Source organism: Lepeophtheirus salmonis, unplaced genomic scaffold (assembly GCF_016086655.4).
Source record: "Lepeophtheirus salmonis unplaced genomic scaffold, UVic_Lsal_1.4 unplaced_contig_3539_pilon, whole genome shotgun sequence".
Taxonomy (NCBI): domain Eukaryota; kingdom Metazoa; phylum Arthropoda; class Copepoda; order Siphonostomatoida; family Caligidae; genus Lepeophtheirus; species Lepeophtheirus salmonis.
In genome coordinates, this window is record NW_027293887.1 from 59,928 (window position 1) to 76,205 (window position 16,278).

General features: G+C 32.9%; 2 protein-coding genes, 1 long non-coding RNA gene and 1 other non-coding gene across 4 annotated transcripts; 2 read left to right on the forward strand and 2 right to left on the reverse strand.

The window, feature by feature from the left end:
* The first annotated feature begins 1,059 nt into the window (after window positions 1–1,059).
* LOC121131259 (importin-11-like) lies at window positions 1,060–6,084 on the forward strand. The gene is given in 10 exon segments (XM_071893918.1): window positions 1,060–1,426; window positions 1,500–1,534; window positions 1,537–1,744; window positions 3,052–4,043; window positions 4,100–4,111; window positions 4,114–4,331; window positions 4,391–4,555; window positions 4,624–5,010; window positions 5,013–5,214; window positions 5,272–6,084. Coding segments are annotated over 10 exon segments (2,910 nt in total). The 5' UTR covers window positions 1,060–1,181; the 3' UTR covers window positions 5,718–6,084.
* A 3,431-nt stretch (window positions 6,085–9,515) lies between these two features.
* On the reverse strand, window positions 9,516–10,154 carry LOC121131260 (uncharacterized). The gene is made up of 2 exons (XR_005868991.2): window positions 9,990–10,154; window positions 9,516–9,928 (listed from the first exon to the last, which is right to left on the reverse strand). It is a non-coding gene; the product is annotated as an uncharacterized lncRNA (long non-coding RNA).
* A 655-nt stretch (window positions 10,155–10,809) lies between these two features.
* Window positions 10,810–11,566, reverse strand: LOC121131258 (uncharacterized). The gene is made up of 2 exons (XM_040726763.2): window positions 11,276–11,566; window positions 10,810–11,120 (listed from the first exon to the last, which is right to left on the reverse strand). Exons 1-2 carry the CDS (start codon window positions 11,456–11,458, stop codon window positions 11,052–11,054), a joined length of 252 nt encoding a protein of 83 aa, XP_040582697.1. The 5' UTR covers window positions 11,459–11,566; the 3' UTR covers window positions 10,810–11,051.
* A 4,546-nt stretch (window positions 11,567–16,112) lies between these two features.
* Window positions 16,113–16,278, forward strand: LOC121131261 (U1 spliceosomal RNA). The gene has a single exon (XR_005868992.1). It is a non-coding gene; the product is annotated as a U1 spliceosomal RNA (small nuclear RNA).

A 16,278-nucleotide genomic window follows, 5' to 3' on the forward strand; every position in this document is an offset into this window, starting at 1 on the left:
GGCGAATATTGAAGAAATTGCAAGGCCTCATGAAGATTATGTTTATCACGAACACAGCAGGAATAAATAAACCTCATTCTGCATTTGTTATATTATGAGTTATTATTTAAATATGTTGTCTGTCAACATAAAAACAATCTCAATTTATTTTTTACAACTTATTAAATACATACTGCCCAATATTCCATAAGCGTATTCAAATTACTGGGATGATTTGATATAACCAAGGGGTTTACCTATAATTTAAAACATATATTTGATTTAAGAGACTTATATTGGGCCCGATATGGCCATTTCTAACATAATCTATCAAATTTGGTTACTTTAAGTGAAACACACGCCAAGAAATTGACGAATATTTGTGGAGAATACAAATATAATCCTGATTCAATTTTAAGAAATATAATTTTAGCTTGCATTTATATTGACAAACACATTTTAGTCCTACTCTGTATACAGAAAGCCAACGAGTATTGTAAGTGTACTCAGAATAAAGCTTGAGAACCGCTGTAATCGAGAGAGGAGCATGATCAATGTTATTAAAACAAGGTTAGGCAACAAAAAAAAAATCGTAGGGCAAACATGGGATATTTATTATGTAACTCTACATTCTCTTATAAGTGACGTCATTGGACGCATTTGTTTGAGTAAATGTACTACATAAAAAAAACACAATTCTAGTAATTACAAGTGACTTTTCTCAGTGCTTCCTTATTTATTAAGGCTATATTTAGATGGTTCAATTATTCCCCATCGTTATATTCCTGTATGTCGGATCCCGATTACGTCATTCATATTGCTATTAAACTTTCAGCAATGACGAGAACTGAAAATCGTTGCTGACTAACTCTTTAATAATACAATTAGTTACACAAGCATGATATGCGCCGACTTCTAAGAGGGTTGTTACGTAAAAGTTTGCCCGTTTAAGAACAATACTATGCTATGAAAGCTATGCGACTAAAAAGCGAGAGAGAGAGCCCGCTGCATCTCTAACTTTGATAGCTCTTCAACAGCTGAACCTTGAATAATGTGGGATTGAAATAGTGTGGTTGGAATGGAGGAAGGAGAAGGGTTTTGATTGGGTATAAAGTGTTTGTAGCTGTGTGGAAGAGAGTTGATCCAAAGTGAGGTAATTTCACATTTTCGTAAGAAGAGAGAAAAACAAATAATATCCAAGGATGGATTTTAATGAATTGAGCCGGCAAACCTATGCGGCCTTACAAAACGCTTCCACTCAGAACGACCCCGAGCTTCTGAAGAGTGCGGAAGACACTCTGAGATGCTTCGAAGAGATCCCTGGATTCCATGTGGTGTTATTGGAGGTCATCAAGGATACAAATGGATCTCCAGTGCCTCTTCGGTGGCAAGCCGTGCTCTATTTGAAAAATGGAGTGGACCGCTATTGGAGGCGCGTCTCATCACTGTAAGTTCCTCTTCCGTTCATTCATTATTTGTATTAATATTCATAATAACTCATTTATTCATTCTCGTATTAGACGAATCTCGGATGAGGAGAAACAAAGTCTTCGCAAGGGCTTTTGGAGCTCTTCCATGAGCCCATCTCACCTATTGCTCTACAAATTGCCGTGCTCATCGGTAAAATAGCGCGTATCGATGTTCCTAAAGAATGGCCTGAACTCCTACCCGCTCTATCGGATCGGGTACAGTCCCAAGAACCTCTAGTACAGCATCGAGCACTTCTTGTTTTATACCACACCATCAAAAGTCTGTCCACAAAGAGGTATATTCAATACTCTTCGCATCATTACTTCATTTAATGCATGGAGCCCAAAATGTATACGTACATTATTTTTGAAATAAGTGTGCGGGTTTAGCTTTGACAATGGGATTCCATGACTAATTGGACACGGATCAACATTAGCATCAAATAAATGCAACTAATATATAGTTTTTTTTAGATGTATTGACCTATCTTTTTCAAAACACTTTTTCTGATAACATATTTATTAGCGTTATTTAATCCATAAAATACGGAAATGAATATAGAAACCTTTACCGACATGGATTTGGCCTTTAGACCCCTTTTTAAATAATTTTTTAAGGTGTAGCTATGATATTTCTACGAGTAAGAACTAAATGAATGAAAATAACAAAGAAGTCAATAGAATTTCATGAAAAACTTGTTCTAGATCTGTATTAGGAATCATAATATTGACCCATCTTGTTTTGTACATTTTTTAAATAAGTGGGTTCCATGACCCATTGGATCCAGATCAGTATTCAGAGTACTGATAAAAATGATAGTATTAATTAAAATATAATTTATCTTATATCGATTTTTAGATACATTGTCCTATATTGTTCAAAACATTTTTTCTGAGAATACTGCAATAGCATTTTCATCCCCGGGATGAAACCCACATTTATTTTTGTTATTTAATCAGTAAACCACGAAAATGACCATACAACTTTTTACTGACATAGCTTTGGCCTCATACCCTTTTAAAAGAATAAGTTTTTAGGGTATAACTACTAATATTTCAACGTGAATTAAGTGTAGAAAATTAAAATCAAAGTTAATAATAATTAATTGGGGGTTTTTCAATTGAATTTCATTACAAATTGTACCCAGATCAACATTAAGAGTGCATTAGGACTCATAGCCTCAAGTAAAATATCATTAATATTATACATATTTGGAGATCAATTGAAGAACACGTGACCTCAGGGGTTATCTTGTTCAAAACACTTTTTCCAATAATTTATTGAATAAAATAACATTCTTTTTCATTTATTACTCGGGGGAGGAGGGAAATATTTTGATCGATTTTAATATGATAAGTAATATTGAAGTACTGATTTGTTCCCAATTTTCATGGAATTATGTTAAAATGACCCCCATATTGATATATAAAAACCGGAGGCATACAATCCGGAGGATTTTACTTAGGGGTGGGAAGAAAGGGCTCAGAAATATAAACTTAATCAACAACCCATGATTTTGTATAATAAAATGTCTCTCAAAATTCTCTTTCTCCATTGTGTTCCTACTTATCATAGTTTCTTTATATATCTTTTTTAATCTAGATTGCCCATAGACGTACAAACCTTCTATGATACCGTTGAAAAAATTCTACCTTTTGCCCTTAGACTCTGGGAAGTACATCACTCAAACTTTGTTCAACAGGCATCCAACTCTCCCTGTGATGAAAACGCAGTTCTCTCCTCTCTTGAAAAGTCTATTCTTTCCATCAAAGTTATCCGTAAATGTCTCGTCTATGGCATAAAGGATTTAAAAAATAATAACTTAGCCATGAAATTTTTATCCTCCATACATACTTCTGCCAAACTCACCCTTGAAATTCGGAATTCTCGAGGATCATGTGATCTTTTAGAAAAATACGCTATTTTATATATGAAAATTATGAAGGATGTCCAAGAATGTCATCCCTTCTCCTTTATACCCGTTCTCAAACAAAGCTTGGAGTTTGTGTGCTCCTTGATTTTCACGGATCAAGGCGCACCCTATGTCTTCCCAAGATTTGTCATTTTTTGTCTTAATTTCATAAAACAAGTTTTACTCTGCACGTATTATCGTCTTCCAGAGACGGAGGGCGAAGTTGCTTCTCAGATCATTCAAAAGTTCTTTGACGTAGCATCTGTTACAGAGATTTATAAAAGACTCATATCCAAGTTTTTACCATTGAGTGCTGAGGATCTTAATTTGTGGGACAGGGATCCTGAGGAATATGCTTGCGAAGATGGTGGTGATTCTTGGAAATACAGTTATCGCCCTTGCTGTGAGGCACTTTTTCTTACTTTTTTCAACCAATATTGCGATATTTTAGCACCACTTCTTACTGGACTCGCCAAGGAAGTTTCTCTCAGTCCTACACTTCCCTCAGATTTACAAGGGATCTTATACAAAGATGCAGTATACAATGCAATTGGACTCTCTCCATTTGACTTGTATGAAGAAATTGACTTTGATAATTGGTTACAAAATTGTCTTGAGAGAGAGTTAACCATAGGAGATCCCAATTATCGTATTATTCGTCGACGAACCGCCTGGCTAATTGGTAAACTTTCATTTCCCTTACATTTACATGAATTCTTAATCTTTTCACAAATATAGGAAGATGGTCAGGGTTCGTTTATCTCCTGAAATGAGGCCTAAAGTGTATCGAATTTTATTACCTTTATTACGACCTGAAGAAGATATGGTTGTGCGTCTCACTACTTGCAAATCACTTAAGGTTATAATGGACGATTTTGATTTTTCCGTTGATGAATTCGAACCCTTTTGTGGTGTGGTATTTGAAGAGCTCTTTAGACTTTTAAAGGAAGTACAGGAATGTGATACTAAAGTATGTTCAAAATTATGTTAATTAATTAATATTAATCTTTATTTATAAAACTTTTCTAGTTGTGTGTACTTAACGTATTAGCATACGTCATTGAAAGGATTGGAGTAACGATAAGACCCTACTGTTATGAACTACTTCGATATCTTCCTTCTCTTTGGGAAGATTCATCCGCACATGATATGTTACGGTGTTCTATTCTTTCAGCATTAGTTCATATTGTTCAAGTAAAACTTTCATTTATTTCGAAGAGCTAAATTACTTAACTAAATTCATTTTTCCTTCTTTTTCCTAGGGCCTTGGCACTATTTGTGAGGTTCTTCTTCCGACATTCATTGGTCCAATCATACAACTCTCTACGGACTTGAAGGAGAATAGTCACGTATATTTACTTGAGGATGGTTTAGAACTCTGGCTCACAGTTCTAAATAACTCTAAAGAGCTTTCCAGCACTCTTTCCTCCCTTGCTTTGAATATTCCTCCCTTACTGCAATTGGGGAGTGAGAACTTAAGGACAATACTCTACATTCTGAGCTCTTACGTTCTTCTTTCCCCAACAAAATTTCTTCATAGCTTTGGCAAAGAAATCAATTCGATTCTTACAGACCAGATAATGGATTTGCAAGACGAAGGTGTTTTAATTATATACCGCCTTGTTGAGCTTGTCATCAAGACATGTCCCCGTCCTCATCATCTATTTACTATTTTAAAAGTCTCATTGTTAGCTCATTGAAGGCTATACATAATGCCTCGCACTCCTACTCAATGCTGATGTCTTGTGAGCTGAGTATTCTGTCTAGATTAATTTTGTGCTATCCCAAGGAATTTGGAGATTTCTCCATCGAGCTTGCTCGAGAGCTGAATCAACCTCATGAAAAAGTTACAGGTAAGTTGCACAATATCATTATCACACCCATCTAGATATACTTTATATATATTTCAGGTCAGATTCTTGATCATTGGCTAGAGAAAATGGATCTTATGTGGGCCTCGGAAGAAAAGAAGCTATTAGCCCTAGCTCTCTGCTCTCTTCTTACAAGCGGATCTCCGGTTGTACTTGATAGAATATACATGATATTCCTAAATGTCACATCAGCTCTTAATGATGTTACGAAGCCGGATAATAATGGTGGATTCGTGGACACGCTTGTAATGTCTAATCCTTGTCAGACAGATGACGGCGATAATGCTGAGTATGAGACTGAGCATGAAGCACGAAAACGTCGACTTGCATCCTGTGATTCTGTACATTCTGTTGATTTAAGAGAGTATTTTCAAACACAACTTGCTGGACTTTATCAACAAATTGGTCAGTCAAGATATTCCGAGATGATTGAAAACATTGATGTTGAGACCAAAGCTAACATGAAGGAATTTGTTACTATCTAAATCGCTACATACAGGCGTTCATACAAAGCCTTCTTCACAATCTCTTGAAAGACTTATCATCGTTATGTTCCTATAACAATCTTTTATTATTAAATTTAGTTTAGTGTATCTATATAATATATATATATATATATATATTTTCAAGAAAGAAAGAAAAACAATACTGGTTAAAAAAAAAAAAGAAATGTTGAAGAAACACCGATTTACTAACATAACTTGGGCTGAATTTTTGCCTTTTGTTGCCATAGTCATTTTTTAATTAATTTCAAAAAAATATGCGTTTACATCACACATACAAATTTAAAATTCATTCATTTCTAAATAATACTTTACAAATGTCAAATAATAATAATTATTATTATTATTATGTGTTTATGCTAAAAATATCATAATGAATTAATTATCATTTAATATAGATTCAATGTTGATTCATTGTATATTATAACAACACCTGATAACTTAGTTAGTGGCAATGAAAATGCTGCGACTTATAAATGAGATGAAACATTGGCTAGTGATGAAATAGTCTTTATTTGTCGATGTATGAATGGTGTGATTTGTGACTTTTTTAATGGAAGTTACTCACCGATAAGCACTCTGTGGGCCTATTGATCATTATCCAAAATTTCACAGTTCCATTACTCTCAAAATATTTAAACAATTTGTTATTTTAATATATCAAAATACCAGGATATAATTATCAATATTTAGTTGATAATTCACCGAAAGGACTGATGTTCTAATTGAATAAGACGTTGGGAAACGTAGAAATATCTACTTGTACACAAGGTATTATTTGTATATAGTGCGTCAACATAAAAACATTCTTGAGCAAAGATCAAGAAAAGGAGAAAAAATCAATCAATTTTTTTACTTAGTATACACAGTGTCTAATATTTCATAGTCATATCTGAGTCACTTATAGACTTAGTATTCAAATTTGTGAGATGATTTAAGGTACCCAAGAAATTTAGCTATAGTTTAAAGACTTTGTTTTATTTAAGGGACATATATTGGTTCCGATATAGCCCCTTTCGAATGCATTAAGTCTTATCAATTTCACATTCTTTTATTTTGACGATGAATTTTTGGAATTGTAAGTGCAATTTGCGGCACACTCAAAGGGTTATTATGAACAAATCATTGATAGAAATTGAGGATAATTCCTATAAGAATACAAAACTAGACACATTCATTTTGAAAAAAATCATTCTGACTTGTTTTTATGTTGACGGGCCACCAATCATGTAAAAGAACAGAGAGCTTCTTTACATTACTATATTAGTATACAGCAGCAATATCCCGTTTTGTTCGGATAAGATCCGTTCCGTACTCTTTAACACGATAATTAACTACTCTAGGTTCGAAAAGAATAACATGTTAGTTATTTGTAAATTGAGACTCGTATTTACTGCACTAAATATGCCCGGTATATTCACGGAATCATGAATAACCCGAACATTTGCTCTATATTCTCTTATTATATATTAAACCCGTCTTTCTCTCTTATATATATGTGTAATGTATACAGTATTCACATTATAATGTATAGCATAGCATAGTACTGAAGAAGAGACTACTATCGATTTTTTTCCTCTCTCCTCCCAAGTTCTATATTTATATATATTCCCTTGTCTATGTAGTATACAGAATTCTACCATCTTTAAACCTTGTTTCAATTGGTTATCACCCTCTGGGTGGGTGAGGCAGCATTTCAAACAACAAATGGGTTGCCATATATATATATATAGTTATATTTGTGGCGCGTTAAACGCCAAAAGCCAGAGAAATTCCCAACTTATTTTTTTAAATTTATATAACCACTCTAAACAGCCTTACAAATAAGACGGTTTTCGGTCCATATTAGCCTTTATAGACGCATTACCGATATTAAGTTCAGATGCCCAGGGTTATTTTTTATTGTTTAGTGCATATATTTGATTTATGATACTCTTATTTGCTGTCAATATGACCTTTCAAATAATAAAGAATTGTCTAATATTGTAACTTTAAGTGCAATTTGTGGACTATAAAAAGGCTTAATTAGCATAATTTATTATTGGAAATAGTTATTATTAGTCGTAATTAGTAGAAGAACTCTAATATAATCCTGATTCATTTATGAATTGTCATCCTATGATAGATAATTTGCTCAATATTTAATATATATATATAGTATTTCGATCCATACCAGTCTTTATAAACAAATTCCCGGCATGAGTTGTTAGTTTTAATTTTGAACTTTCAAATGATGATATGATGGAGGCAAATAGGGTCTATTTGCCTCCAATATGGTCTTACAAATAGAACCTATCATTATTTTCCTAACTTAATTGTAGCGAAGGAACTTTTAAGGCAATTAGCGGGGATTCTTAAGGATGGGTCAGTATAATTTATAAATAGAAATGGTAGATAATTGTTACTAATTGAAGAAATCAAATTTATGAATACCGGGTGGTCCATTGAAATCTGAACACTTACTAATTCAATAATTAATTAAGGTTGAGTGATTCAAATTAATTCATACTTCGATATATTAAAGCATAAACAATTAGTTACAAAACAAAACAGACCTAAGCTTTCTAGTTTACGTACAAGTCGGGAAACATGATTGATGAATTTCCATCCGCGCATTCCAAGCAGTTGAGTGTCACAAGGACCACTGTCTACGGCGTCAGTAAATCCTAAACGTTGGAGAGGAAGAAGGGCTCTGTCAAAATGGCCAAACTGGATCCAGAGGAGTTCAAGAAAAAAGTCCAGGCTAATTGCTATCAAAAAAGTGGGTGGAAAGAGCCTTGTGGGGGTGGAGAGGCCACTTTTGACACCAGCAATGAGAGAATCCCAGCACTGGGATGCCATGACAGAGTACTAGATTCGCAGCTGGTGCCCGGCATTCCGCCGTCGCCTGAAAATCACCATTGCCGCTAAGGACGTCTGCATTAATGATTAAGAGAGCTCAGACACACATCTATTGATAGTATTCATTTTGTTGAAATTGTATTGTTAATAGATAAATTATATCTTGTTGAAGTATAAAATTCAAAGTGTTTAGATTTTAATGGACCACTCAGTAAAATCATTTTATATATTATGATGTAATTTGTTCAACATTCGGTCAAACTCAGCTTGAATAATCAAATTTCCGGTATATATTGAGATATGCAGGGTTTTTACCTCTTGTTTGGAGCCGTTATTGAATCCATGAGGCTAGATTTGCCTCCAATGTGCCCTTTTCAATACAACTTATCATTACCTTAAAAATTATTTAGTTGTGGTGAGGGGATTTTAAGGGCATTTAGCGGGGCCTCCAAAGGATTAATCAGTATATTGTATGAATAGAAATGTTAGATAATATTTCGTTGAAGAATACAAATGTTTAATATTTATACGAATAAGGACTCTTTGTATAGTTTTTACAATAAGAAAGAGTATCTTAGTTCTTGGTGAATGAACGCAGTTGGTACATAACATATTCTCTATATATAAATATATAGTATGGTTGATGTAACTAGTAATAGTCAACATAGGATAGCATTAGAAAGAAAGAAACCTGTGCGTCACGTTTCCCTATTCTTCAAGAAGAATGGGCGGCAAAATGAATTAGGAGAGAAGTTGAGATCCAATACATACATTGTAGAAGCTCTGTAGAAATATATATTTGTGAAAAAGCAGATGCCAAAGTGTATTTTTCCCTCTTTAATGTAGGAATTCTTCGTGGTTTCCTTTTGGTTTTGTAAGGAACAATTCCTTCCTTAGTAATAAAATCATATTTCACTAATAAAATAAATATGTAATTGGTTAAAACGAAATCGTATTTATTTTAATAAATTAAAATGGAGTCGCTCGTCTTTAAGAGGGGTACCATATTATAGTATGAATATGATATAATGACTTAATTATTATTTATATTAATAATAATGTGAAAGCCGCGATATTTGTGCAGATTTTTACATACTATTTTGGCTATTTAGCGTCATTTTCAGGATTTGGCCCAGTTCATTCAACTTCAATTATGCATATACTGTTTAGTACATTTGAATGATTACTGTAGATTTACTCAACAAATAGTATGAGCCGGAATGGGTTTGCTGTGAAGTTGGTCACCCTTTTCTTTCTCTCTTCTCATTGTAATAGTACTAGAAAAAGTAATCTCTTAGTACATACATATTATTATTATTATAAAAACTCAGTTTCTTTTTCCTTAAGGTGACCTAAAAGTGAGTGTACGTTTTATTATTAAGTATAAACACTCATAATACGTAGTATATTCACCTTTTAAAAGACGCCTTGAGTAATAATAAGGTTCTTCTTGATAGTACTGAAGGAATGAAACAATACCTTTTTCTGTATAAATATAATATCTATAAAATAGGGCTGATGCTAGCTGAAAAAGAGCCCCTTCAATTCCTGCTAAGTGAGAGAAGAGGAGTCCTCCTCCCCCCCATTACTTATTATAGTATGTTTTTGGGTAAAATGCTCAAAAGTAGTAGAGAAAATGGTGGAAATTTGTTCGTCTTTCTACACATTTGTATAATATAAATAAATAATGTAGGAAGAAGCCATTTTATGGAGCCATGTAGAAGCTCCTCCTTTTAACATCATCATTTAAATAATATAATAGAATATTATTTAGTCAAACAGAGACGCATTATTAAGAGTTATGTTTTCAAAAGGGAAATTGGCGGCAATGTGCAGTCCGTAATATTAAATAAACTTCTTCCTTCTCCCATGGATTACTAGTTGTAGCAGCTCCTTTCCGTACTTGTAGTTATGAATTAGAAGAATAATATCTTAATGCAGGAGTCGTTGGCGGCTCAAATGCCCAAGTTGTACGTAAAATTTGGATGAGTATCAAGTCATCTCTAATTTTTGGGCGCCATTTAGTTTTTCCCTCTTTCTTCCTCTTCTATAATAGCTAGCTATGTAGTACATACACTTCATTCTTCTTTAATATGAAAAAGAAGCGGCCATTTTGTATATAATAGAAAAGAGGAATTGCCCCCACAAATAGAAATGTTGACAAAGACATCGAGGAGCGGAGTACGAGAGGGATGATTCGAGTCACAATAATAATACTAGAGAGGCAATCGGATTCAGATAATAAATAATATATATTTATTGTAGATATAGATTTACGTAGATCATTACAATATATATAATAAAATAGAGACAAAATTGTTGTTTGTAAGTTGTTTACGGGGTGGGACGACGACAAAAGTAGGTATTTTATTAATATATAAAACGAGAGTGTAAAAATTGGCCTTAATTTTTTTATTTTTTGTTAAATTTTTGTCTTCAATTTCGCGCATTGAAATCTTTGGTAGTTTTCTATATTTAATCAGAAAGGTGCTCCTTGAGGAACTTGGCCATACCGAAAGCTCGGATTCTGTCTTCTCCGAAGATCTAAAACAAAAGAAAAAAAGACACGTGCATTAGTTAATTAGTATTAATAAAATAAATAATTCAGGAAAAGAGAGAGAAAAATTGGAAAAAGAAATGAAATGCAAAACTCGGCAAAGGATGGCAGCAAAGTGTCAATAGTTTTGAACAAGTAATACCTTGGCCATCTTCTTGTCTGGAGTAAAGTATTGTTTGTTCTCGGGGTCCTGGAGATTGTGCTTCTTGAGGTAAGCCCAGAGAAGCTTGATGCACTCGGCTCTGGAAGCTTCCTTCTTGCCGACAACGTCGGCGAGCTCGTTGGAGAGCTTCATCGTCTTGGTTAAACCGGATCCTTTAGGCATGTTGAGCGAGAGTAAAAAATACTATTTGTACTATTGTAGAGAGTAAAGAAGAGATCTGATCACTTCCACGAGAGGAGACTTTAAGAACTAATAACTATTTCGATTCACAGTTTCGCTTTTTTTCTTCTTTTTCACTCTTTTCGTGTAATTCTTTTTATTATTCTATGTAGTGTATAGCAGTCTTATTTTACCGGTTGGCTATGTACATCAAAACAACCAATGGTAGTAGAGAATACAATTCTCTCTCTCTATTTCTCCCTCTTTTCTCCTCTCTTTCTTTCTTTCCCTCCACCTTTATAGAGGAGCTGCAGCTTTTCATGTTGCCACACAAGAACGCTTCTCCCTCCTTTCTCTCACTCGCTTCTATACACATTTGGTAACATTGAGCACTCACCAGGGGTATTCTTCATGTTTTATTTTATTTTTATTATTACTCTACACTACTATGAATACTATTTATTATACTACAAAAAAGAGCGCCAAAATTAAAAAATGCTTCTATATATATCAAAATGAAGAAATGCTCTATAATATATGTTAATTTTTATGTTAAATAATAAATTCATAACCCTTCGGGAAAGAGACGCCAAATCTCATGGCATTCTTAGAGCCCCTTTTGTCTATATTTTATGTATTTTTATAAAACAAATGACTATTTTACCAAATCATAACTTCATTTTCTACAACAAACCTTCAAGCCTTTTTTTTTTAATTCATTATCTTTAAGGATAGAATTATAATTATCCTGTTCTCAATTCAAAAATTATCAAATAAAGTACATTATTGGATGTTATGCACCGATATTCAAAGGAAATGTCCTTGTTAGTCTCATCACCAAACATATTGCCCAATTATGTATGTTATTGCATGCTATGCGAGTCTAAAGCATGACTTTACGTCCGTTAAACATTAAAAAAATTCAAGCTTAAACACATATTTTTACCTATAAAGAAAACAATAGCGCTTTTTCGTATATAATGCTATAGGGTTGACCTAAATTCAAAAAAAATATTTTAGATACTTAATGCTTCTAAAGTATTTCTTCACTTAAAACTCTAATTAGGGTTTTTAATCAAGTATCAATTCACAATATAGTTTAATAAACATGAAATCTTATTTGTATGAAGATATAAATGCTCAAAAAAAGGATAACATCTTCATAAACAAGACATATTTCAAACTCTATCATCATAACAAATAGATTCGTCTACGATCCATTCACTTATAGTAAATATGATTGAATCCTTCACTGATATTCTTCATAGAAAGATGTATCGAATTATTGGGGTTCAAATGTTCATACGATTCTTTTTAGAAACTAAAGAATTATTAAGCTGCTTGTTCAATTCGAATTCTTAATAATTATTTACCTTTTTAAGTACATCAAACTTTGTCTTTCAGATCAAATTTGTTATTCATTGTTGTTAAATTATCAACCATGATCGATTTTTTGTGTTTTTCTTGTATATATTTGGTATGAAATCAGTTATTCAATTCTAATGATCTACGTTCTTAAGTTTCTCAAACTTTGTAGGTATTTGGAATCAAATCAGTTACTCGTTACCGTTTATTCAATTCGAATGCTCAACAACTGTCTCTGTTTTTGAGTCCCTAAACCCTCGTAATTATTTAAAATCCAAACAATTATTCGTTGCCGGTCTTTTAATTTGAATTATCAATACGTACTGATGTTTTTAAGTCTCTCAAACTGTGTCTTTGGAATCAAATCATTTATTATCTGTCGTTTATTCCATTCGAATATCAAATTATCAATAATTATTCATGTTTTTAAGTCTTTCAAAACTTCGGATCTATTCGGACTCAAATCTACTATTATTTGTTATAGCTGCATTTCGAATTCTCAATATTTATCAATGTTTTTAAATCTCTCAAACTTCGTATTTCAATCTTCAATATTTATTTCCATTCAAATTTCGAACTATCAATAGTTAGTTATTTAAATGAGTTTTTCAATTTTCTTATTTGGAATGAAATAAAGTATTCATTCACGTTGATTCTGTTTGAATTCTCGATATCTCACTATGTTATTGAGTTTCTCAAACTTATTATTTGTGGGTATTTTATAATAATGAAGCAATCATTTGAGAGTCGATAAGTCTACGATTAGGTAATCATTTGCGTCTATAACTATGAAAGAAATATCTCCATACAACAAACAAAGACGACTCCATAATGATATCATTTTACATGAAGTTAATCTCATAATAGATTTGAATTTCTCTGAAAATGATAAGCAATATTCAGTTGGATAATTCAATCATTTTCACGCCTAAGGAAAACTTCTTCTCTGTTTTCCATATAATTTGTGATCAATTATGGACTAAAGATGGAGGACTCGAGTTGTTCTACTGTTTCATTAAACTGCTACTTCATGCTCGACTTTATTAGTAAGCTCAAAGATTCGAACTCGATGCTTAAAGTCCACCACAAATATCCTTTATTTTGAAATAATTATGAATATATTTTAAGCGCCATTTTATCTTTTCATACTTACGATTGAATTTTAATATATTGTTGCTGACTGAATCAGCAGAGCTTGGATCTCGAGTCACACATATGACATAAGTTTAATTTATCAACAAACTCAACCTCCGATTTGTCAAAGATAAATTAGACTTGAGCAACTCAAAGATTTGACTCTTCTACTCGTAAAAAATGACTTGATAAGATATATCCTCAACTGTTGAACTTCCCATACTCATCTCCCGAGTTCTCAGAAATCGAATCACAAGGCCTCAACTTGAGCAGCTCAAAGACTTGACTCCTACTCGTACACAGCGTTGTTCTGTTCGTTCAATTAGGTTCCAATAGCTTTTGAATGGACACAAATTGTTCAAAAACCTTATATTTGAACAATAATTAAAGCTAATTGTTTTATTTAACATTCAATGAGAGATGTAATATCCAGATCCCCATAATTATAAATCTGCATATTTCGTTCCTTTTCTCGAATCAAAGAAGATACATTAAGTTGTAAGATTGTTAACAGCTTCGTTATGGGGTTCAATTGGTGTTAGTCAAGTATCAAGAATAGCTCTTATATGGGTACAAATCCCTCCAAAACCTTAGATTTGGGTGATATTTATAATTTATAATTATTGAACAATAAGAAATATGACATTGGAATTTCTAATCATGTATGGGTTTTTTGGATAAAAAAAAGCGAAATTAACGTAGAAAAACATGTTAATATGGGATTTATATAGTATAACTGTGTAACGTTTGAAGAAAATGACATTTTTAGACGCCTCAACGCATATTTAAGAATAAAAATGAATAAACAAGGGATAGATTACAGATACGAATCAAGTAAATCAATGAGTAACGACAATAATATATTTAATATTGACAAGAGAACGCATTGGATTTATAGATATCTTAATCCCAAATCAAGTTACTGTGATCCCTTCAAACAATCCAGTTGATATTATTTACTAATGATTCATGTCAATCTCATCTCACAACTGCAAAATAGTTATGCAGTCAAGTATAAGCATCTGTAGGGTGTGGACTACATTAAGATGTGGCAACATTAAATGTATGTGTGGTGAGTTAACATAAAAACAATCTTGAACATCAATCAATCAAGGAATTGAGTTTTTTTAATATCATATCAGCCCAATACTTTATAGATATGAGTCAATTATAGCCTATTTATTGCCTTTTCTGGGATGAGATGATATACTCTAGAATGTGAACTATAGTTTAGTACCAATATTCGATTCGTGAGACTGTATTTGGCCCCGATATGGCGCATTAAGTTAAACCAACGTATAATTTGGTAATTTTGACGTTGATTTTTGCAAATAGAGGTGCAATTTGACGGCATTTAAAGGGTTATTTATAATTATTTGTGAAAAGAAATTGAGGATAATATTTCGAAGACATCAAGTGTTATCCGGATTTCATTCTGATGTAGTCATTCTAGCTTGTTTTTGTGTTAACGGGCCACATATGTACTATTTATATGATGTTTTCGTCTTTTGAAATGGTATGACAATGACTTTTACGGGAATCTGTGATAGGAAATCACGGATGTATGTTCATATTCTCTGAGTGACTAAGATCCCCTATTAGTTTTCATTTTGTGACTCCATTTTGTTAAAATAAAAGGTAAGTTGTTGTTTTTTCCCCTCTCATAGCTAGACGCCATCAATATTGTCGTTATTACTAAATACATTGAGTATAAAAAGGAATTTTAGAAGCTTGTAGCGTTGTTTTCTCTTTGTGTTGTCTATATTTTTTCTTCTCACTACATACTATTTATCTTTTTCCTTTCCCTTCCATCTCCCCCCCCCCTTCGTTTGAATATAATATCTAGCTTCATAGTGCTATAGTATAGACAAAGAATTGTCTAACAAATTCATGAACTTTCATCCCGTACGATGGCGCTACTGTTCCTTTATTACAGCGTGGAGCATGTTTTTTTTGCAATTAAGGATTCTATGCAAACAAATGTGGATATATTTTGCAATACAAGTGTTCTAAGTATCATACCTTCTCACTTTGATCCATTCATTTCCAGTAATTGTCATTGTAAGGCCTTATTAGGTGGACATTACTTTATCACAATATCCGAAGGAGAAGTGTTGTTTCTATAGGTATATATTAAGGAAAATGCTGTGGAATAAGCATACTTACCTGGCTAGAAGGTTAACCGTGATCAATAAGGCGGTTCCTTAGGGGTGAGGGCCTTCCATTGCACATCGGTAGGCTTGACCTCCTCCATTATCCCAAATGTGGATAACTGGATAGCATAATTTCTGTTAGTGGGGGATCTGCGTGCGCGCTAATCCCCT